The 24326-nt window shown below is 40.3% G+C and overlaps 1 protein-coding gene across 5 annotated transcripts; it reads right to left on the reverse strand.

The window, feature by feature from the left end:
- Positions 1-1508: 1508 nt before the first annotated feature.
- Positions 1509-23370, reverse strand: LOC120783896 (upstream stimulatory factor 2-like). Of its 5 annotated transcripts, XM_040117270.1 has the most exons (12): positions 23065-23370; positions 22520-22560; positions 22128-22234; positions 20793-20912; positions 19871-20024; positions 16792-16885; positions 15107-15145; positions 13060-13118; positions 12625-12719; positions 12389-12517; positions 2547-2624; positions 1515-2384 (listed from the first exon to the last, which is right to left on the reverse strand). In XM_040117270.1, exons 1-12 carry the CDS (start codon positions 23097-23099, stop codon positions 2280-2282), a joined length of 1056 nt encoding a protein of 351 aa, XP_039973204.1. In that variant the 5' UTR covers positions 23100-23370; the 3' UTR covers positions 1515-2279. The 5 variants fall into 5 exon arrangements, with proteins under 5 accessions (XP_039973208.1, XP_039973204.1, XP_039973205.1 ...); XM_040117271.1 differs by lacking the exon at positions 15107-15145; XM_040117272.1 differs by lacking the exons at positions 1515-2384; positions 2547-2624 and adding an exon at positions 9063-11487 and having other exon boundaries at positions 23065-23367.
- Positions 23371-24326: the final 956 nt, after the last annotated feature.

Genomic DNA, 24326 nt, shown 5'->3' on the forward strand with positions numbered 1-24326 from the left:
GATTTTGGCCTCTACCAACTCCTGGGAAAAATACTTTGCTTTTTAGCAGCTAAATGCTCCACTTTGCTAACTTTGTCTGTCTGCTGTTTGATGCTGAGCAGGTAGTGTACAGTGGGGGGGGGGTGGTTTTTTGCTGAAAACAGCTGCTTGCTACAGCCAAAAACAACACTATAAGAGACATTGAACCATTTGAACCATACAGTGAAGTTACAGGGCCAGATAACTAAGCAATGGGCTGAAACTCGCTGAAGGGAGCTGCACATTCAGGAGACAATTCTCTCTGTTTAATACTAGAAGCAACTCTTTGCATTGTCACATTGTTTTCAGCCTGTCATTATTTTAAAAACAATTGCTTTAAATAAGTATATTTGATCTTGTATGTACTGAATCTAAAAAGGATGCCAGTTGATGCCAGTCAAATTACTGTAGTAAATAAAGTACTTGATGCAGACAGGTGACATATTACCGGAGAAACCTGGATAAATGAGTTGAGAGACTGAATAGTTTAATGTGTATGGAAATAATATGAACGATATGCTATGGTCTCCGCAATCAGCAGATTTCAACCTAACTGAGCCCCTATGGAGATTTTAATCGCTTTATTGGAGAGCACTCTTCACCAAAAAGGGAATATCTTTTAATGCGCTAATCATTTTGGAAGCACGGTGTTCTTATAGTGGACCGACTCTTCAGTAAGACATTGTTTATTTCCTTTTAATTTGTCACCTATTTGTTTATAATCATAGATGATAGACATTATGGAATATGATTCCACAAAACATTTAGATTTTATTACCGTTGTGGTTTTAATTTGTGGATGATGGAGTGTTGGAGGCTGTTGGGAGCACCGCCGTGGTTATGCCTTGTGCCAGCATGTCACTGCTCCACTGTGTTTTCACTCACTCTATCTGGTTTTCAATCCCCGATACACACACCACATTGTGCACTGCTGCGAGGAATAAATCGAAAAAGAAGCGAAAAGGAATAAAGTTTTGAAAGTAAACACACTCCAAGTTTACCTCATTTGAACTATCAATCAATCCACCTGTCAGATCAAATCTTTCACATTTCTCTCAATTTTGATTGTCTGCTTGAAACTCGCTTGAGTTTCTGCATGTGGTGCTCTTCCCGTTGTTGTTCAGCTCTGGTGGCTGCCACTGCCTTTTTTTTTTTGTCTCATCACGCATGTGTAGTCACATGCTTGAATATGTAGGTAATATGTCAAGTCGTGGTGAGGATCTAAATGTTTTTTCTGCAACGCAGCACCGGCTTGGAAGCTGAACCCCACATGCCCTGACTATAAAATTACTTCTGCTGACACAGGGAACACGAAATGTGTCACTTAATGTGCACCAGAGGAATTTTCAAGAAAAAAATCCTTTGACAAGAACACACTCATGACGCAATGCAAATATGCAAAAAGGCCAAAAACATCAAATATGGAGAAAGGAAGAGTTTGTATGTGTTTTTATCTAACCAGGAAGACCTCATAGCAATTTAAAAAATCTCTCACTGTCCAAAGGAAATAACCCAGCAGATAATATGTACTGAAGTATCTAAAGTAACTGACAATAAGTGTTAATACTTGATAAATTGTATATCGGCTGAATCATTATTGTGATTTTTCAGTGATAAGCAACAGGTGTCTGAGGTATATTAAAGTTATTTGATTATTAAACACCTGATACGTACTGTCTCAACTATTTCAAGTGATACATTATTTTAATGTGGTAATACAGTGTAGTATCTGGAGAGGTAAAACTAGTGTAGCGTTTGGACGCTGCATTCACAACTACAACTACAGCAAGACCAAAACCATAATTCCAATTCAAAGTGGTTAAATTGCCCTTTACCACGTAATATCTTGTGATTTATGTCACACGTACTGCGCAACAGGTACAAGATTTACCACATGCCCTGATTATTGTGATAAACCTATTGCCTTTCCTTTTTAATAGCAAAAACATTTGTACATTTGTTTCAGATGTTCATTATTTATTACAGACCTCATTTAGATAAAGAAACAGTCACATCTGGATTGACGTATTGAGTTTACAAAAAGAGTTTCAGGGTGAAAGTATTACAAACATGCAAAATAAATACATAGAATAGCTCTTTGTTTTTTTTCCAGTGCTCATCCATGAATCATACTTGTTTCAAAAATCATGCCAAAAAACATGTTTACAGCATGGGCAACGAAAGAGGTCAAGAAAGGCAGATTTCTTGGGGTAAGACAAAAAGCATAATAAATTAATATCTAGACGTTGTTGCAGGAATCCTCAGTACCTGCAGCAGAAACCACAGCCGTTGTTCTTGCAGCAGTCGCAGCACCAGCGGCATAAGGAGAGGTGGCTCTGGCGCTTCTGCCTGATGTGGTTCGGCATCTGCGTGGAAGACAAGAGACATGAACAAGGTGTTCATCTCCCGCATTTCATCCTCTCCTTGTGTGGAGAGAGCACCAGGGTAGTCCGTGGGGAAAACACAGCCACTTAAATTTTAATTTGCTCACAGTAATTGGCTTAATTCATCCAGTCAATTGAACATACCATCCACGGTTCCATTGACATCTCTTGATGTGCCGCAACTGGAGTGTCATTGCTCCCTGCCTCCTCCAGCTCCTGCACCTGTTAATGAATTATGCACATTTAGGAGCCACATCTTAGCATCCTGACAAAACATTTATAGCTAATAAGCAAATGAAGTCAGTTTAAGTCAAATTCTTACCCCAGGGAATGGGAAAGCAGAGCTCCCCAGAATGCAAATAAAGGCGAGCACGAGTGTCACTGCAACTGCAATGCTGAATGCCTTCATTTTATGGGAGGTTTAGTTATTAAATCCTTTGAAGATTAGAGCTGATAGGTCGTCTTTCTCATGGGTGTCAGGCCACTGAAGAGCACCACAGTATCTTTATTCTTCAGCTCCAGTGATGGATGGTGATTGTCTGGGCAGGTAGATTTCTTCAGATCTTTCGATTACCCTTTTCGGCTCTTTTTCAAGTCCTTCCACTGTCTGATGGCTGACTATGCAGAGTGTGCCGGTATTTATACAGACTTTGGCACAGTGTTGCCTCATCTCTCCAGGAGGCCCGGCCTATTCCTGGCAGCAGTTACCTAACTCTACTGGGGAAGTTTTGACCTCCTCATGTCTCCTGTTCATAGTTCTGCAACACTGGAGGAAATTCTCTGATCTATCTCTGATTGTGGGCTCCACTGTCCGTTCAGCCAAATCAAATCAACTATGAACCTTCAAATTAAACTACTTTCCACAGACAGACCACACAATTCCACTCATGAGCGAGTTGCTGCTGTTGCTGGACACCATCACTTTTACAATATGTGAGAGCAATATGATTCTTTATTGTGGTGCTTAATGCTGGTAGATGTGACTTTTCCTGGAACAAAAGGGGAGAGAGCACTGGAAATTCCCACAGCAAAGGCCACGACTGCATGGGTCAATGTATTCCACGGCTGACAGAGCTGCACTTGTTTCGACCCAGGAAATCCTTCACTGAGGAGTGTGCGACACTTTGGAATATCCATTGCTCAGTCTAAAGGATGTAATTACAACCTCTCAAATGGAATAATTAGCCCCTCATTTTCAACACATTCAGTTTTTGCATAATACACAGGAACCTGCAGTTGAACCAAATTAAATCCCTTCGAGAGCAGTGGAATAGTAGCCAGGATTAAAAACCTCTATTTGAGTCAAGGTGTTTCAATATGCATTAGTTAAAGATGAATATAATGTAACCTGATGAAGTTTATTAAATCTGAACAGTAAAAAAAAAAAAAAAAAATGCATTGTCAGGTGTTTTACCTTGCAACACAACATATATACAGTATTGTATATAATGAATTTACTTATAAAACACAATCTATCGTTTTTTATACTTTGTACTTGATTACATCATTCTTACATAACGAAGAACCAAACATGCACAAAGTACATAAAGACACAGAAGAGCTGCTTTTGTTTCATTAAAACACGATCACTAATTTCCTGCCGCATTGCTATTTACAATTGTTGATACTGTAGATTCATAAATATTTGAAAAACTGTGAAGTTGGAGTATGTATTTAATGACACCGACGCAATGATAATAACCCAGATTCTTAACGGCTGCATGGAAAAAAAAAACACAACTCTAAAACTGTAAGAATTGTTTTTTCCCCTTATCACTGAAACAGCGTTAAACACTTTAAGATTAATTAACCTGTCAGTGCAAGAAAAGTATTCCACAACAACGCCAGGCTGTGAATAAATAGAAAAATCAATAATGGTGGAAATTAAATAACAGAAAGGCAAAATACAGGTACACACTGAAATGTTGGGCTGTGCACGTTGATAAAATCTGGGGCCATTTGAATTCTTATTATACCTTCAAAGTCCTTCCAAATTGCCTGTGCTGACTCAATTAGTGAAACAACATGTTGCAGGACCCCTGCGTCAGTCTGTCTCGTTCACAGATAACCCTGCTGGCCCGTATGCTTGCTTTGGGTGACCATAACATCAATGTCAACAAATACAGCCATGAATGGCTCCACATCTGTTGGAGTCTACCCATAGTTGTTTTTTTTTTTTTAAATGAAGGGAGAACATCACATTATCTTTGCTTTAGAGATATTTGTTTCGGGGCATATAACTCAGGGGACAGAAAGGAAGCTCCAGTCCACAATTTGAACTAAGCTCATCATGTCCACTCATGGTGAACAAGTCATTTTGTTTACCGTGTTTCACTGCACATGACTCAGCTCATGAGAAATCGGAACGTGACAGTGTACTAAGCCAAAAATAGTATATCCAGACTATCTGTGAGTGTGTGAGAATGTGAGAGAAGAAGAAAGTACAGGAGAAAGAGTTCAAAAACAAAAAAAGAGAGAGTTTATAGATCTGTGTTTTCCTGACCATGCGTGTTTCTTAACAGCCACCGAGGCTATCAGTAATCTTCTGGCCAAACAAAGCCAGGCACCAGCACAGCAGACAGATTCACCTCAGCAGGCGCCACTCTACGTTTTTCTCCCGGTCGAGGGCATTGCCCCCATCTGTCCCTGTTTCATCATCGTCCTCTGTTCCCGTCCCTGTCCACTTTCTCACCCCCCTTTTCCCTCCGCCTCGCCGTCCTGTCCCGCTTTATATGGAGCTTCAAGACGTTCCTCAGATTGAACGCACCTTCCGTCAGTTTGTCTGCTGCCGAAACAGGCCGCACGAGACACCCCTCGCCCCCGAAACGCTGGCCCTCAAAGCAGCCACACTGTGGCCCCACGTGTTTACCGTATTTTCTTGCACATGTTGAAAGTCGTGTTTGACTCAACCCTACAGCTCGGGGGCATGCAGTTTGGACTGCACCCACAAATAAGAAAGAGTAGGGAGTGGTGGTTTGGGTATTTAATGAAATACTGCAGGGGATAAACACAAAATCTCACTGTGACCAATTTTGCTGGGTTACTGCACTTTGAGAATGGTGACTGTGGGAAATTCCCCAGTCTGTTTCGGAATAAGGAGGCATGTTTTGTTACACAATATCTTACTGGAACTTCTAAAAAAATTCAATGGGGTAGTCAATCCCCACTCCATACCAGAATGAGCCCTAATTCCCATAACTATTGGGGGTGTATATGATTTAGACTATGGCCGTGAGTGTTGTTTTTTTTTCCTCATTTGACATTAGCTGCTTTACACGATGCTTGCACTGCTTGAAAAGTTGTTAAATCCCAGTGAAGTTACGTCTGTTTTTGACCTTTTGCTAAACTGGTTTTCGTGCAGGGTATTAACCATTTTATGTACTGAGCAGGCCTCAGTGAGTGAATGAAACGCATCCAGAATCCAAATCTGAACTGTGATATGTCTGAAAAGGCACCTTACAGAAAATACAATCATGATCAGCAACAGTGATACCAGACAGTAATATTTTCAATGTGTATTCCCTCCCTATTCCGTATTATATTAAACCTTTTATTCAGACACTACCGGCGGTCCATACCGTTTCTTCCTATTTGCGGGTAATGTATAATTCGGAGACCACTGATCCTCTAGCCCAGTGTTTCTCCATTTGCTTTTATTTGTTTATATGATGTTTTTACTGCTTGAATCACACTAATATCTTGTCACAACCTTTCGTTTAGTGTTAATCTGTTTTTTTTGTACAGGGAATGAACCATTTCATATACGTGCCTCACTGAGTGACGTAAAGGAGCTTAATGAACTCATGATATAAAAAAATCAAATAATAATTACAAGTAATCATTTCAGAGAACATACAATAATTTCTGCTGTGGCATCTAGAATCTAATCCTGAACTGAGCTCTCTGACGTTTCTATTTTTGTTTTAAAAAAAAAAAAACAAAAAAAAAAAACCAGTACTGATCAGAAATAGCAATATCAGTCACAGTGACATTTTCAGTGTTTATCCCCTGCAGTATTTTCTTAAAATCAGTTACAGTAACGACAACTCCTTGCTCTTTGTTATTAATTGTGGGTGCAGTCCTAACCGTTTGCCCCCCGGGCTTTAAGGTGGAGTCAAACACGACTTTCAACATGTGCGAGAGAGTATGTTGACTTTTCCCGATGGTTTGAGTTTGAGTGCCCAAGATACTGTCGAATCCAAGACCACGGCTGTTCAAAAAAATCTGAGCTCATTTCTACCCCCCCCCCCATCTCCTGGCAGCAGCAGAATACATACCTTTGTGCTGGTACTACTATTATGAGCTAGACAGGTACTGTGTAGTCATTAATGTGGGCACAAGAAAGATGAGAGTCAGCGTGGTACACGAGGTATGAGGAGCATGGGATGTCAGATGGAATGAGACTCTTTCTGTCAGCCATTTCCGACAAATAACAACCTCCAAGAGCGAGGGAACGTGAAACAGGCTGAGGCAGTGGACAATACACGCTCCTGGAAAAGTGTGTTTCTGTAGCTCAGAAAGCACGAAGGTAAGACAAGCTTACAGGACATGAAACACTGGCTTTCCAGCAGAGCATGTTGACCAGCATGAGTTAAATGAAAACCAGTCAACCTTGTGCTCTGGTGGACAAGACAAAACCCAAAAAATTTAAAAAAAAAAGGAAAAAAAAAAAGGGGACTTTCAATTTCAATTCACATCAAGGATTTTACAGCAGGATGCTTTGTCCCACCCAGCAGACAAACGTGGAAACAGACATTTTCTCAGTACTGACTAGACATAAACCATTGTTTAACCATTGAATGTAATTTCAGCAATAACAAGTTATTACTCAAATTGGAGACACTTTCCTCCTCCAATTACTACTTCAATTAATTGCAAGTGAGTTATCTGCACTGAGAGGTGAAAGTGACATTCAGTGGTACACGCTTCATATTACATTTGTTAGAGAAGAAAACCACGTCCGTGTGCGTTTACATTTCCTTTCCAAAACCAACTTCATTTCTTTTTCTTTTTTTCTTCAGCAGTAATGATTTAATAATATGAAATAACAGTGAAAGGGGCCTTGACACGATTTTTTACTTTTTTACTTTTGACACTTTACTTTTTACTAATAGTGCTTTTTAAAAAATATACTTTTATTCGTGCGGTGTGACAACACACTGATAAAAAGCCAGTTATCAAATCTGTACAGCTGTAGACTTACGTACGTTGTTGGGAGACATACTTAGATGTGTGTGTTGGTACGATAGTTGTATGTATGTATGTGTATGGGTATGTGTGGAGACGGGATCAAAAAAGAAAAAAGAAAACTTCATATCAACTCTGCATGATCCCTTTTCGGAGAGCTCTTACAGGTTTTAGGTGAAAGAGGCGGACGGACAGACAGAGAGAACGTATGACCCAATCAGAGAGAAACGCGGGGATCAGAGATCAGCCACTTCAAACAGAGACAGGGACACACAGACTCCTGCCTGCCTGGCTGCCTGGCTAGCTTTGTGTCTTTTGAATGGCAGCTGAAGAGCATGGAGACACCGGAGGGGGGCGGCAAGACAAAAACGAGGCAAATTTAAGACATGGTGTCAGCCTAGCGAATACTAATAAATAAAGAGTCTTTCAGTTATAAATAGTCTTAGTGTTTGGACGTGTACAGCATCCCAGTCTGGATTTAAAAGATTATCCAAATCATGGCCGCTTCTTCTTTAAGACCAGCGGAATGATGCCTAAATGCCTCAGACTTGCGGTGTCAAACTCAATCTCACTGAGGGCTTAGATGCACCTTTTATCCACCATTGATCTCTCACCCAAGGTGCCCTCCACGTGTTCTAACTACTTACTGGTTTCACTTTTACCAGCGTGTTGATCAATTGATTTTATGAACTAGGGAGCATGCAGAGGGCGCGGATTTCCTCCAAGGACACATAATCACTATCTCTTTGACAGAAAACGTTTTAAACGTTTAATTTGCATCCAGATCTAAGCTAAAGTATAAAGTGAATTTATGGTGATTTTTAGAAAACACCTAAAAAATGGATTTTTAGAGAATATTACAGGTTGTACATGGAGTAATTTATGGCCATATAAAATCAGCATGTGGCTGTAGGGCCCTCCATAGGTAAAAACCCCATCAAAATGTATTAGTATCTCTCCGAGTAGAGGTCTAAACCTCCTATATTAACTTCTTGACTCATCTCGAAGGCCCTAAAAACATTTTTTCCTCACATTTTATACTATGTGTGATGGGGGCCTCTATAAACACCAAATTTTTCTGCCAAAGTCAGAAGTTCACTTTATTTCACACGACAGACTTCTGCATGTGTTTTCCTTTTCTGCTCTTTTCGCTGATCTTTAATGGGCGGGGCTCCAATGGAAAAAGGGTGATGTCATTGGTGGGTTTTTTTATGTTACCTGCACAGTTCATCCCATCACACCAAAACAGTCCTGATCATGCAGATTAACTGAGTTTTTTTTTTTTTTATGTGAATCTTAATAACAATAATAATTATGTTTTCTTCCAAACTTTAACTTTGATTTTTGCAAATATTTAAGGATATAAAGAAATAACTAGGATTTGTAATCAACTTTTTGGGGATTTTAATATTTTATGTATAAAATTTGGTAAAGCCTGAGTGAAATGTGTAGCAGAGTCGAAAAAAACGAAATGTTCGAAACAGCAGACAACATGTTTAGGGTGTGGCCTAGTGAACAAGTTGTCTACAACCAAGACATGTTTTTTTTCACACCGGAGCTCAGCAGTTGTGACACAAAATGTAATGTGAAGCCCAAGTTTTTGACATATCGTTCTGACAGATGGACAAATGTGAGGGACAGAAAACCAACCAGACCTGATGACCGGGACCTGGGGAAGGACAATGAGCCACAACCAAAATCCATCAAGGTTATTAGCTAGTGAAAGTTTTATTTTCCACCATTTTACTTAGAAAAAATGTCTTACGATCTAACCTGAGAACAGTGAGGCTGCTACAGAGAGAAAAGGGACTCTTTTTTCAGTCTTATGCCATTTCAAAAAAAGAAACGAGAGAAAAAAAAAAAAAAAAAAAGAGTTAGCCACGAATGACCTTTCATTTGTGAACATCTGTCTTCCGAAGCATTATTCATGTCTTCACATTCTCTGCTTTCCTCTCACTGAGGTGTTTTAAAAAAAAAAAAAAAAAAAAAAAAAAAAAAAAATTCTACTGCAAAACATCTATCATTCAACTTTGGCTAGGAGCCTTGTTTGATAGATCAGACACTTGCACTATCCGTATCAGGTTTTAATCTTGCAGTAGTAGCAGAACAGCACTTCCAAAGCACAAGCTGTTAACTTACAGAGTCAGAGGTAAGAGATATTAAAATGTGATAAGTCTGCCTGATTTTGCCAGGGGTCTGAGCGTTGGTTTTGCTTTGCTGCAACCTGAGCTGTTTATACAGGGAGAAGCAATAGTGCTCTAATAAGTGGCTGTGAAGCTTTATATCTCTCTTCCAATTTCACTCACATCGCCCAAAGCCGAACAAAAATACATCATGTATATTCATTCACAAAATCATCAACAATGTAAATATTGGCTTCTGCTGATGGAACAGCCAATTACAGTTTACTTATTGTTTGCCTGAGTGGGTGGAGAAATATGTGAGATCACTTCTAAGTTTCTCACTTTCCAACTATTCCATCTTTTCATGGATACCGAGTTGTGCTCAACTAAGAAGTGCAAAACAGAATTTCTGTATACTCCTTTTCCATAGTGAGCAGAGAGTCTTTGAGTACCGCTCTCCAGGGTGCCTCTCCCCCCTTGTGCGTTGAGCTCCATCTGAAGTGTTGCAATACCAAAATAGAGCAAACAGCTTGAAATGAATTGTGGGGATTATTCTTACACGTTCTGAGACACCAGTAAATCACACATGAACAAAAGATGAAAATAAAAGCCACAGTGCCTATATATAGTTTGCCATAAATTGGAATTTGCCCTGCACTCCTCTCCAGTCCACAATCCAGGCCACTGGGTTTGTCAATCGTCTGCATGATCCGCAATTGTACATGTCCATTTGTAATTGAAAAGAATTTAACCAGTTGGATCTTTACAGGGGGTTTTGTCGACTTTTTGAGTTATTTTTCCGGTTAAGCAAATGCCCCCAACAATTCAAGTATACCACTTATTTCTTCCAAATCAAGCTTCAAGATTGTACACACTTCATGATAATTACTATGACAATGGGCCAGCTTGAAGTTAATGAGTTATTGATTGTTTACTCCCAGAGATCATTTTCTCTAGCATTCCTTAACATCTGTATTAAAACATGAGAGGTCATATTTACATAAATTAGCCCAAAAGCAAAGGCCAGCACAGCTCCTTGTTTGTCTTTGGGTCTAGGTAAGCTATGTGTGTCACATTATTTCCGTCTGCAGAATCATAATGTTTTGCATACTTTGATGTTTTTTCTCTTAAAATTCAGAGTGCTTCTCTGGGGTGCATGAGCTTCAGTGTAACTGGTCTCCATCAAGGCTTCCGTCAGCAAGCGGACTAATAAATTAAAGCAGCTAAAAACAACATATTAATACACAACTCAAAAACACAAACAGAATAAAAGAGTGAACTAAGTCAAAATTAATAATAGGAGGGGTACACAAATTAAATGACCAACATCAAAGTCCATGAGTGAGGCTACATAAATACAAAAAAGGGAGGAGTTCAGCAGAGGTTCTCTGTCATAGCTAGTGCTAGTAAAGCACTCTGATGGTTTTGAGTGGGCATTGTTTCTCGGAGCACATTTTCTACTGAGTTGAAACGGGTGGTTATCTCAATATGATTGGAACAGTCAAGTACAGCCACAATTGGCCAGTGAAGGGTTTGCAACCTGGGAACCCAGGGAAGGATGCATTCACTAAAAAGAAAGTGATTCTTCACAGGTCCTTGTTTTCCTCATCATTTCGCCCCCTTTTCCACTGTGTTGGCTATCTGTCTGAGTGGTGTTGCTCGTCCCTATTCTTTTCATCTCGCCTTCACTGCGGTGGTGTCTCTCCAACCATCTCGATGCCATGCTGCTGGAGTTGCGCTCGGAGCAAAGCATTCTCATTCTTCAGCTCTTCAATCTTAAGAACAAAGAGCAAAAAAATAAATAAATAAATAAAAAAATCTCATTATCAACATCCACATCCCTGTGACAGCTAAATATAGCTCCAAGTTTACAAACCAAACTTTTTCGTTTGAAGACTGAGTGCTGGCTGTGTGTAATGTACACACAGGGCTATGCAATCCCTGGGATTAAAGAGAAGTGTGTGCAGTCCTTTTCAAAGACACCCCTGTCCACAACAAACTGGATTATCACATCTTGATGAGGTATGTCATCTCCACTACATTTCCCTTGGGTGAATCACTGCCTCCCAGCTGAGGGACTGAGGAAAGGATATTGAGCTTTGAGCATCAGAATAAAAATATATTGCCGAGTGCCTTGCAGACCTGGGATTCAATGGGGAGATGTGGCAGCCTCAGAGCTGCAAATTCTCACAATACTTTCAGTGCATTAGCATGCAGTTAGTTCTCACACAGCCCCTGTGTATGCTATTCCCGTAGCCTCCCAAAGCACTGATTTCAGGTAACACTTCTTATTATATGAGTGCAAACTCTTTGATCCTCCTTGTCAGGCTGTGATGATCTGCTATAAAGGCTGAAGCCTCAGGGGGTTTTGTTTTGGAGAAATGAAGATGCATATGAGGCTAGGTGGATGTCATGCTTCCGAGATTTAAGTGAAAGGATGTTGCAGTGCACTCCAAAGCCAACTAATCTATTCAATGTAGTGGCAATCTTCACAGCCACATATGCAGCCCACTAAGGCTGCCTTATTATGTACAAGTTTATTTATCTGCTACCGTAAAGCACCTCAAAGGAAGATTCTGACATTATCATTCATAGCCTTCTTTGCCCATTATTGAAGTCTCGGAAACTTCCCTTGATGCCACATTTGCAAGTTAGAGCAAAGACTGATATTTATACCTGCTGCCTGCACAACTCATTGTCCACTTGTATCCTCTCCACTTCCTTCAGACTCTCCTGCAGTCGCTGGTTGCTTTGCCTCAGCTCACGGATGTAGTCACAAGCTTTGGACAGGATGCCTCCTTTGCTCTAGAAGCACAGAGATTGTTGCCACACAGTTGAAAGGTGAAATTTTAGAACAGAAAACATCACTAACGGGTTAGTAGCAGTGAAGAGCCGAGTAAAAGGCCGCTGACCGCTCCAGTCTTGGTGCTGTCCATACTGCAGTCTGGGATGATCTTGGAAAGGGTGACAATCCAGTTGTTGATCTTGTCTCTTCGCCGCCTCTCAACTGTTGGAATGTTATAAAACAGAAACAGATTACAAAAATAAAAAATGTACGAATACAAGCAACATTTTAGATCAGAGATCATTTTGGTTTTAATAACCATGTTTTCATTTCCAGGATCTTATCTTTTCAGTGACTGTAGGTACTGCCTCACTTTGATGGTTAAACAGTAACATCTAGTGGCCAGTCCTAAAACATATGCTGTTATCTATTCTTAATAGAATATTTTGTCAGGGCCTGGTGGTTTTCTTTCAATAAAAAAAATGCTCTATTTAGGCACCACACTGCAGTGTGTTGCGCTGTCTGATGAAATCAAAAGCCACAATCATAGCTAATTACCCACCTTCATTATGTTGCGCTCTTCTCCTTTCATCTCTTGGCGTTCGCGGTCCATCCATTTTCCTGCAGACAGACAGGAAATAAGACACTTTTCGTACACCACAATCTGTCTAATCTCTGCCTACCATACAAGCATGCACAAATCCAATCCAATCCTCCGAAATTCACCTAATCTCGTTCCTATTAAAATCTGTTCTTCAATGTTATCTCTATATTCAAGCCTTTTGTAATCACATCCCTTGCCACTACCAATGTGCTATTTAAAAAGGAGCCTGTGAGGTTGCGTAGTGCCTTTGGTAGAAACACCGGACGATGCCCAGTCATATGAGGCTGCATATTCAGCCCCTGGGCTGCTTCGACTGGAATTCTGAGACTCATCCAACCTTCTTATTCTTGCTGGCTGTCCTCTTCCCAGGTGTGGCCCAGAGGGAGCACATTGCTTTATTATGATGTAAAATTACAGCACTGTAGAAAACCAGATGCTGTCTATTAGAGTCTGGGCGTACGGCTAATGACACAACTGTCTCCCGTCTCTGTGTCTTCCCTTAGGTATTCTGTTAATTAAGTTCCTGGGATGTGACAGGGAGACTTATCCAACCACCGACCACGGCATGAACAGGTCAATAACACACTCACATTAGATCATACAGGTGGCCAAGTGTATATTGACACCATGGTTCTGTCTCACTAATTGAACAGACAATACTTAACTCACAAACCATGCTCCGCTATGAAAAACAACAGAAAGAGTGCAGAAAATAATTTCTTTGCTAAGGAAAATCTTGTTCTTAGATAAGTAAGGCAAAGGAAATTAATGTTACCATTGTTCATTGGATGCATTTCGGTTTACTGGCTGCATGGAGTTAATAAAAGGTCCTGTGAGGTCATTCCTGCTCTTCATCTATCCTTCTACAACGCAATCTTTATTCTACAGCAGTGAATATGTGACCCCTGAACACAACTCGACTGCTGATATCTTCGTTTGAGATAGTCAGTCAAGCCAAACTGCAGTCTCTCTTGTATCTCAAGACATCTTAATGGGATTTCCGCTGTATAATGGATTCAGCCCAACAGTACTGTTAGGCAGAGCGTAGAAAAAATGAGGATGACTGTATGAATAACTAAATATACAGGACTAGAGGAACGTCTTTTTTTTCCTACTTTCACAACTTATAGAGGCACACCTCAAATAAGTGCTCCTGAGAGTTTAGGTCGAAGAAAAAACGAAAATTTGCAGAGCACAATCCCACTGCTGAAGCCCTTTATCCATATCATTTGAAGCATGGATGTATGAGTACTAAGTTTGTACAGTCTTATATTTATCTTTGAAAGCGACATGCAATTCACGCTCATTCTGTCCTCCCCTATGAAAAGGCAACAATATTACACCAAGCCAGGGCCTGGACAATGAGCCAAAGTGTATATTGAGATTTAAGGGACTGCAGCTTGAACTTGCAATTCTCTCAATGGATACTATAAACAAAGATGAGCCTTAGTGACTATTAACCGCTTACTTACTAACAATTATGTTGAAGAGATACGCTGAAACTGACAACACATGGTTTTCATGGGCTTGATTTGTCCCAACATTCCTGTCATATTAACAAAATATACAGGTTTTTAAAACTTAAAATACTGTCCAAATAGTTAAAGCACTAAATTATACCAAACTAGACTGAATGAGAACAAAACTAAAAAAAAAAAAAAACTACCACAGAGGACACTCTGAACAGGATACTAAAATAAAAGTGTGGAGTGAGCCATTTGTTTCCGGATGAACAATTACCCCTAATGGAAAAAGACGTTCGCCACGAGCACAACTAACAACAATGGATCGGGGTCAGCACTGAAGAAACGCTACATCTGACACACACATCAAGAGCAGAGAGAATCACCAGGGACTTATGGGAAGGGGAGGCAGAGAGGAGAGGTGGGCAGAGGTTTGTGTGCTTCTTCTCTCTTCTTGTGATCTAATTTGATTAGTTCACTTGCTGTAAAAAACAAAAAAAAACAAAACAAAAGTGTGGGAGAAATGTGGAAACTGTCCTCACCAGTTTAAACCTTCATGTTGCAGCAGCTCGTTTTCATCTCTGCGAACAGCAGATAGGGTGGGAAGTTTGTATTCATTTACTCACATGTCAACAATCATGTCACTGTTCACTAGTTCACACTTACATAACTCAAGAGGCTTGTGTCAAAAATCATAAATTAATCACGTAAGAGGCAATAAATAAAAACAAACATATTGCTGATAGGCATTCTGAGAGATGAAAAAACTACTCACTTTGTATTTCATCACACAGCAACACACAGCACACATACACTGCAACAAAGCTTTTTATTTACTCTTGACTGGAAAGCAGTCTGTTGTATGCTGTGAACATCAAGCAACATCAAAAATGGCAGAGCTGCTGCAAATTTTAAGGTGGATCTAGAACTCCCCATAATGCTGGCCACAACAAAGGAGCTTAAATCTTTGAAATCTAAAGTTCTTGAAAATCACAGAGGCACAGAAGCAGTGAATATCCTTGCTGTCAAGCCACATACTTATACCCCAACTGACAAACAGTTAAATGAAAGGCGGAGACTGTTAATAGTGTGGTGTTTCTCCCGCTTGTATTTTCTTTAAATAATTACCATAACGAGGAGGTAAACGGAAGTTTATATGCTCCCGTCCGTTTCACAAGTTAAAGTTTAAGTAGAAGTCTGGTAGAAAATGGAGAATTATTCACTTAGGTTAGTGCTAACTCAATTTGATAAAAGGGTCATGTGTTCATTTTGGGTGACCACACGAGCAAATGGCTGTGCCTTGGCTTTTACCAAACAAGGAAAAAACACATGAAACACATGAAATTTAAGAATCTTGCATCCCTTAGCCCTATGACTCATGTGCCAGTGTGTTTTTGGAACAAAAGTGCTCACTGAAAATAAACCATGCTAGAATTCCTTATTCGAATAAGTATCCATAATAGGCCAGAACCAGGCTGGTATCATGCAATTAAAATGCCAACTCAGATTGTCTTTGCTTAGGTGAGCCTGCTGATGATCTTAATAACAGCACTCATGTGGCTAACAGTTGGAGAGAGTCTGAGATGAATTCTTTTTTGATGCAGGATTATAATGATGCATGTTGTGAGTTTTGGAGATAAATAACACAAGATGATTTTGGAGGGGAAAGAGAAAACAGGCCAACCAGGGTGTGCTAAAATGAAAATCCTTGATACACAGAGATATATTTTTTTAAATAAATAAATAAACCTTTACAGCAAACTCGGGAGAGAGACGAAGAAGACTCCCTGGGGAGAAACACAGTCTTGAGTAAAAGGACAATAACTACAGTAGTACTTAATGTTGCATAAATCCAGCATTGCTGTAGTTGGGATAGGCATGGAAGTGGTTTTATGGTCACATGTCCGTACAATACTAATCATATGAAACTATGGTCATCAAACAGCTAGATGGTCCATTTGCTTATAATGACATCCCTACCCATGTCCCAGAAATTTAACTCCCTCAACTTCCCCAGCCTCCTCCTGCATTAGCATTTAGATTTGTGTGAATTCTATGTGCTTTGTTCACTTAATATTCAATAATAATTAATAATTAATAATTAAAGACTGTGTGTCTCAGACTCTGGCGGGTGGGGTTTCTTGAACTGAAAGAAGCCACATTGCCAAACTCAAATGTGCATTATTGTGGCCATAAATGGTTAAAGCCTTGAAGAACTGATACTTACGCAGGGTAAGGCTGTGTACGTGGGGCGATGGTTCGTTGCGTGCCTGTCTGAATGACGTCAGGTGGGGTCATCATCACGTAAAACTGACCTGTGGCTGTGGAAGGCATGGGAGTCATTAGTTAGCAATGAGGAAAAAGAAAGAAGGCCAACGGGGCATGAAAGACTGACTCTTGTTGCCCCAATAAACCAATAAAATATCTCACAACAAACAAGAGTGTATTTACTGTACCAAAAAAAAAAAAAAAAACAAAAACACACACACAAAACAACATTTACAATGCTGGAAATCCTCTCCTCACCAATCAACATGTCAATGGAATACCGTACACATCACTTTAGAGAGAAAAATGCACACACTCGGATGTAGACACCATCTGTTTCAGCACAGCTACAGGGCCTGTAGGACACAAACACTTCAGCTTGCTCCTGCGGGTCAGCCAAATGGCCAACCTGGCCTGGCCAGACAGAGAAATTCCGCAACACAATTTGCTGCTTTTACATCAGCCCGAAGATGAAGGTCCGTTCACACAAAACCTTCCCCAGTATCATCAAATAACAGGATATGTAACTCCTTGAAATTTTTTCAGATGGTATTTTTCAAAAAAAGAATCAAGGAATTTTATCTGTGTTTATCTTGAATATCAAAAACCAGATTAAAAAGATATCATTGCAGAATCTGAAAATGTAATTATAAAAATTAGATTTTTCAGTTCAAACAGCCTCTAGTTTATCCTTTTTCTTTACAAAAAAAGTGATGATAATAGGGGATGATAAGGGACTTCTGTGAAAATCAGCAACTCTTTGGTATTTTCTTTCCATTTTTTCCTTGTTCCTGACTTCTTGTCTAGTCGCATGTTTTTTTTTTAAAAACTGAGTATTTTTGTCAAAAATACTATAAAATAAAATTCAGAGGTCAAGAACTTGCCACCTCAGGGTCCAGTCTTGCCAGAATGTAGTTCACTGCCGAGCCCCGTGCACGTTCCTCTTTTTTCTCGCCTCATAGGAGATGGCAGCTTGTAAAGCACTCTTCACCTACACCCTACAGTGCACTCCTCAGCCCGTGTGTCCTGTCTGCGTAAACTGCTCGAGGCTTAGAGAAGAGAAAGACAGCAGCCCACTTCCTCCTGCAAGGCCTTGGCTTCAACTGTTACCCACAGCAAAGAGACCTTAAGGTTTTTTCCCCCTTCTGTGGCATCACCTGGCTGCCACTCACAACACCCAAAAGAAAACAAAACACACACGAAAAAACAAAACAAAAAGAAAAACAAAACAAAAACAAAAAACTGCATTTCTCCAATGAAACCAGCAAGGTCAGTCCAGCGTGCTGGCCAAGCACTCCAGTTTTCCAACCTCCTGTTACAACAGATGTTCCCACTGAGTAAGGCCACATCTTAATGTTTTAAGATGCTCAACATACATCAAGCGATTTATTTCCTACATCAAACTGCCTTTACATTTTTGCTCCAATCTTGTCTCACTTTTAAAGCCTCAGTTGAGGAAAATGGACAAAAACACAGCCGTTTTTGTGGTTCTCCACTGCTGCAGTTGAGTGCGAGTGTATCATACAAGTTATAATAGAGGTGAGTCAATTGACATGGCCTTAAGGGTGTCAAACGTCTGTGGCTGTGTGTCATGTGATTCAAGAAGACACACAAAGCTCAGTGAGAGAGACAGGCAGGGTGTGTGGATATGCTGTGTTAGCCTGGCAAGCTAAGTCAGTAATCAGTAACGGATGGGATACATTTAAAAAACAAAAAAACAAGCCAAAGGGAAACTTACCAAAAAACCTGATGATTCCAGAAAACACAACGACCTCGTATGACCCCTGATTGTGCCTTTACATTGGTCTTCTCTAGAGTATGACTAAACTGTCATGTCATGCTGAGAAAGATGTTGTTGGTCTACAAGCCTGATTCATCTCGCTAAAGTTTCTAATAGGCAAATATGAGATTAATGGCTAACAGGCAGGGTAGATGGTTTATTACTATGAGATACTATACGTTATAACGTTAGTGCCACATGAGAAAAAAATGTTACTCATTATAAGCTGAATTTGTTTTGCGGACAGCTCTGCTTTATTCCGAGTATATTTCATTCACGTACATTATTATTCTGTTGGATCCCATTTTCATGCCTTTTCAGACCTCATGTCTGGGCAAACAGGGCAGCAAAAAGCACAGACGGCAGCAGAAACCCTGGCTGATGAATTACAAGTTCCTTCCATAACCCCTGTCCAGGCACTACACTCTCCCTCATAAAACCTGGAGAAGGCCTGCAGTGTTCCTCTCCTCTAAAAATCCATCATTCAACAGCCAGATCTAGATCTGGCTGAATAATACAGAACACGCAGATGCTGGTTGTGTACAACAGAGCCAAAAGACTACATCTTTTTCTCCAGGTCAACCAAGCCCCGATCGTCCTCATGGAACGCAGCGGACAGCAACCCTCAGCCAGTGGTATCCTGACCGACCTCTTCCGGATCACCACCATAAAATTGCAAAGATAGTTAGTACAGCCAGATGACAACAAATGGCAGTAAAGAGGAAGAGAAGCAGAGTGGGTGGACATGTAACATGAAGCAAGCAGTGAATATGATCAGTAGAACTAATTTGATTTCACATAATATTTGAATTGTGTCGTTTACAAACTGTTCACCTAGTGAAAATGTCTCTGACGTGTTACTGAGCAAGGAATCTGATATTGAACAAAATATGCTGCTGAGTATAAGTGACAGAAAACCTTTAATTATTCAAAACTTTAATAAGCAGCATCTAAAATACCCTTCACTAAACATTATTCAAAAATGCTGATGCACCGTTGAGGAACATTCTGTGTCCAACTGTATCACACAACATATTTCAATCACAGTACTCAGCTAAAAGGGCAACATAATTTACAATCTACAGTGCTTTGTATAGTCCTACCTTCTTTCACATCAGTCAAAGCTGTGGGGATCCTGGTTCATTTAACACTACTGAAAAAGGGCTGTTGTTCAGTTTGTCACTGAAAATAATGGCTAAATTAGCCCTGTAGCGCTTTGGTGAGATTCAACCCAAATTAAGCTTGAGTACTGACTCACCCCCTGCCTGCGTGAGTGTGGGGTCCGTGGCGGCCTGCACAGACACAGTCCCATCGCTCACCGCAGTTGCTGGGAAGTAAGCAAAGCGCGTCTCCCCTCCAACCGTCTCTCCTGCTGGGCTGCCTCCATTACTGAAAGGGTTTTGGATCACAGCCTGTGACAGATAAGAGAGACAGAGGAGAGCCTGAATGAGTAGCAATGGAGCAGTCACAGCAGGTAAACGCACACCTCAGTCTCTGTCAGACTCAATACCGGTATCCCCTCTAGACCCCCAAGCAAGACACAGTGCAGTCTGACAGCTTGGATAAAGGGAGGAAAAAGCAGTAGCAATGATATTGTTAGCAGAGATAACAACAAGGTCAGTAAAGCCATTAGTATGCTATAAATGAAAACAAATTTGTTCTGGTCTTCCAAGGAAAATTGCATTTTTTTTTACTTAAAACATGTTCTAAATCTGGCTGTAACTGTTGTGCAAAGAATATTGTCATTGCAGTTGATTTAAAAATAACTCTGCAACAACATCTTTAGTGCTGAATCGCTCTGCTCCGGGCAGATGCAGGCACATGCTTCGCCGTTAATACCACTTTGCTAGTCTGACGAGCTCCGAGGAATTAACTCCACTTACAACTTTAATCAAAAACAAAGGAAACTCTACGTCTCTTTCACATATTTTTAGTAAAAAAATATATAACTCCAGAACACTGGAGTTGTATGGCATGAGTGACATTAGACTGTGCCTACAGAAACAATACTTGTTAGTAGGGTAAAATAATTGTTGGTTTTAGACTTTTCAGGGAGACTGTTGGAAATAATAACGCTGAAATAGCAACAGTCTTATCCTTTCAGACATGGATAAAGAATACAGTTAGTCTTTTAAAAACAGTCCATATTTCAGTTAATAAAAAGGGGGAGATTGAGATACCTGAGCAACGGCCTGAGGAGCCCCAGTGAAGGCGGCTGTTGAGACGACGCTCACTGCTCCACCCCCATCATCTCTTCCCTCAAGGTGCTGGTCAGTCACCTGAACAACGCGGTACGTCACCTGCAGGGGGGGAAACGAGACACTGGTAAAAGACAGAATGAGAGGAAAACGAAAACCTAGCAACCAGCTTCCTTTTTATGTCATTTTCTAAACTCCATATGGCAGCTGTACCATGCACAAATCAAAACAACCTTACCTGATTTGTAGGTTTGTTTATCATAGCTACTGCTTCAGTTCAGCCGAGCCAAGTATCTGACACTATAGTCCTAACTCCAGATGTGCATTGCTCTCACTGTCCCACACAACATGCTTATGCATCAGAATGCCCCTGATTCAATTTTAAAAACAAATGAGAAAATTAGCTTGTTTGTTCCAAGAATCAGTATTTGTATCCCTCCACCATGTGACTCTCCTCCTGACTGACATGTGACAGCAGCCCCATGCCAATCCTTGACCAGACTGGAATCACATGATCGCACACACTAACACTGTTTACACCAAATGAGCCACATGGATCACTGACTTAATTCGCTGCAGTGTAAATCATCCATATAAGGATAGACCAACTTGAGCGTCACGCTACTTTTTCCAGTTTATGTATTTGCATCACTGTTCCATTGTCCATCACTGACCAGAGCTGGAGTGAATACTACATCTGGGGAGGGAAGGAGATACTCTTGATAAAGGTCACCAATCAATCATGGGACTAGAAAAATAAAAGCACAAATTCATTCCTTCAGGCCATTCAAAGCTTGCTATTCTCCTGATTTGTCTTTGGAACAGGGAAGGGAGTCGACGCAGCCAGCGAAAACACGTGACAGCACAACAGGAAAACGCAAACTTACACTGACAAGATTGTTTGTGAGAGGAACTCAGATTTTTCTCGCTGTGTTGTGACATTACTTACACCAAAAAACACAGTAAATCAAAGCCTAAATCGCAGTAATTAATCTAAATAATAAATACATACATGTCTTATCTAACACCGTCACGTTGCGCAGTACATGCCACCGAATCCTTTCAACCACACTTATCAATATTTAATGTGTCAGTTGCTCATTATGTCTCTGCACAAACACCCCTAGGATTCAACCTGACATCTAAAGTAATTCTGGGGTGTACTGATTCATTTTGTGAATGCTGAACAGATGCAATCTTACCCGAATACTCTGGGCCCATATGCCATCAAGGGCATTAAGCGCTTTTCTGAAATGGGTTGTAAAAAAGACAAATACATCACCAGTGCTGTCACAACTCCATCCGTTTGTTACTTACCTGGCCACCCTCAGTGCGGAACTGATATTGTATATTATGGTCGCCAAACGCTGCAGCCTGCTGAACACTGGCTATTGTCACAGCTGTCTGCTCTTCTCCTGTTCCGTCTTAGGGAGGAAAGAGAACAGAAAAGCCAGTTATGAAAATGGAAAGGAAGGAAAAGTAACCAAGCCCCATATTCAGCTGCAGAAAACAATATTACCGATGCAAGTTTAGGAAGATAAAATAAAACATCCTACATTTTATTACACTTCTTATTTACCAAATGAGAGAGTTCATAGTTGTGCTGCAACCAACCATTATATACTTTTGGCTATCAAACAAATTTTACACATTACTGCTGCGCAGGTGCCATGATGTTGTCAATGACAGCTTGGTACATAAATCCTTACCTTCAGATGCCTGGACAACTTCCTCTTCTTGCTTTTCTTGGCTGCAAACAAGATGCATGGATAAGTAGTTAAAAAAAAAAAAAACAACAACAACGCAACCAGCTAACCCTCTGGAGTATTCGAGATAAAACGAATAGTAAAATAAAACAGTGACCCTAAACTTTACCTTTGACGAAAAACTTGTGCAAGAAGCCAGTCCAACAACACCACAAACGCAAAAAGTAAAACACAACATCGCTACTGTCCTAAGGTTATCTGTAGTAGCCGACAACAGTTGTTTGTGTTTTAATGGGTAATTGAAGCTAACTCAGCTGTTGTACTGTTATAAGCTAATTATGATCACGTTTTTCACAACTGGACACTGGTCTTCTTGGGTACAACTACTCAGGTATCTCCCTTGATAACTTAAGTACAGTCTTTAGATTGAAATCGTTCTGACAGCAGTTTTTAGGTCAGGCCTTGGTTAGCGTCGTAAACTAGCTATCCGAAATAGCATGCTGTAGCTAGCTTGTTTCAGTTAGCCATTTTGACCGACTCTCGGTTACCTTGCGGTGTCCAGACTCTGTTCAAGCATATCCATCAGGGTTACAATAAAAAGTGATATTCGGTGTCACAGACGGAGATGGAAGTGCTGATCACGGGAACAAACACTCGGGTCATGTGAGAGAGACAGCCCAGGACACGTGAGGTATGGCTCGGTGTCGAAGTTAAAATGGAGGCCGCTGCTGCCGCTGGGTGATCCGAGGTGATTCCGCTCGGATCAGCTGTCGCGCTGGCGGATTTGCAGCGCACTGGTGACCACGGTCATCACGTCCAAAGCAACTGCTTCTCCCCCACGCAGTGTCCACAAAACCAGCTGGGGTCATATGTGCGATGCTGGTCAGTTGAAGAGGCGGTGGAAAGGTCAAAAACAGTAACAACCGGCTAAATAAAATTAAAAACTGAATCGTCTGTTTGCGCTCTGGGAGAAAAACGTAACAATAGTATCTTTAATGGGTAACTTTAGATGCGTTTGGCAAAAGTTGGCTAAATGGTCCGGCTCAGAACTGAAGAAGCATTGTATGGATACTTTAACATTATTATTATTATTGATCCCTAGAGAATGAGTAATAAGGGCTGCTTGCAATATGCAGCTTCTCTTACATCCAAATCCACATCCAAGCTTGTTTTATTATTTAGATCTTTCTGGTTATTTTGATTCTCATTTCAGTTCATCTCAGTGTCCTCTTTTAAAGCTTTCCTTAAAACTCACTTTTATCCATTAGCTTTTTCTTAACTGATGGCAGTTGTTCTAATTGTTTTAATTATTGTTTTTAATTTATTACTTTTATTCCTTGTTTTTATGGTAAAAAACTGTAACTTTGGTTTGAAGGGTGCTCTATAAATAAAATTATTATTATGATTATTATCCATTTCATTTTTAATTGCTATTACTTTGTAAATCAGTTTGTAATTTTGTTATTATTGAAAAGTTATGAAATGTATTTATCCAGGGAAAGTCAATTTCATTGGCAAAGTGTATATAAAGTGCGAGGCTCAGGGTGCTTCAGCAGTGGTTTGCTGAGTGACCATGGCTTATAGGCTACTCCGCCATGGATAACAATATGCACTAACTTGCCAGTTTATTAAGTACACCAGACTAATGCAGTCTAATACAGCAGCCACAACAACAATGTTCAGTTTTTGTTGAAACCGCTGAGAGGTGGTGAAACCTGACAGAAGTTGATTTAACATTGTGGTCATATTGGATGCTCTAGTTTGTGGTGATGTCGAATTTTATTTTATTACACAGGCAGCTGTTTCTATT

Source organism: Xiphias gladius, chromosome 22 (genome assembly GCF_016859285.1).
Source record: "Xiphias gladius isolate SHS-SW01 ecotype Sanya breed wild chromosome 22, ASM1685928v1, whole genome shotgun sequence".
Lineage (NCBI taxonomy): Eukaryota > Metazoa > Chordata > Actinopteri > Istiophoriformes > Xiphiidae > Xiphias > Xiphias gladius.

Excerpts from the sequence above, each read along its gene's own strand:
- LOC120783896 (XM_040117270.1), bottom strand. The coding sequence starts at position 23,099 with ATGGATATGCTTGAACAGAGTCTGGACACCGCAAG. Across the intron at positions 16,886-19,870 it reads CACACTCACGCAGGCAGGGG|CCACAGGTCAGTTTTACGTG; the intron begins GTGAGTCAGTAC and ends TGCCTTCCACAG. Across the intron at positions 15,146-16,791 it reads CGTACACAGCCTTACCCTGC|AGATGAAAACGAGCTGCTGC; the intron begins GTAAGTATCAGT and ends TGCTGTTCGCAG.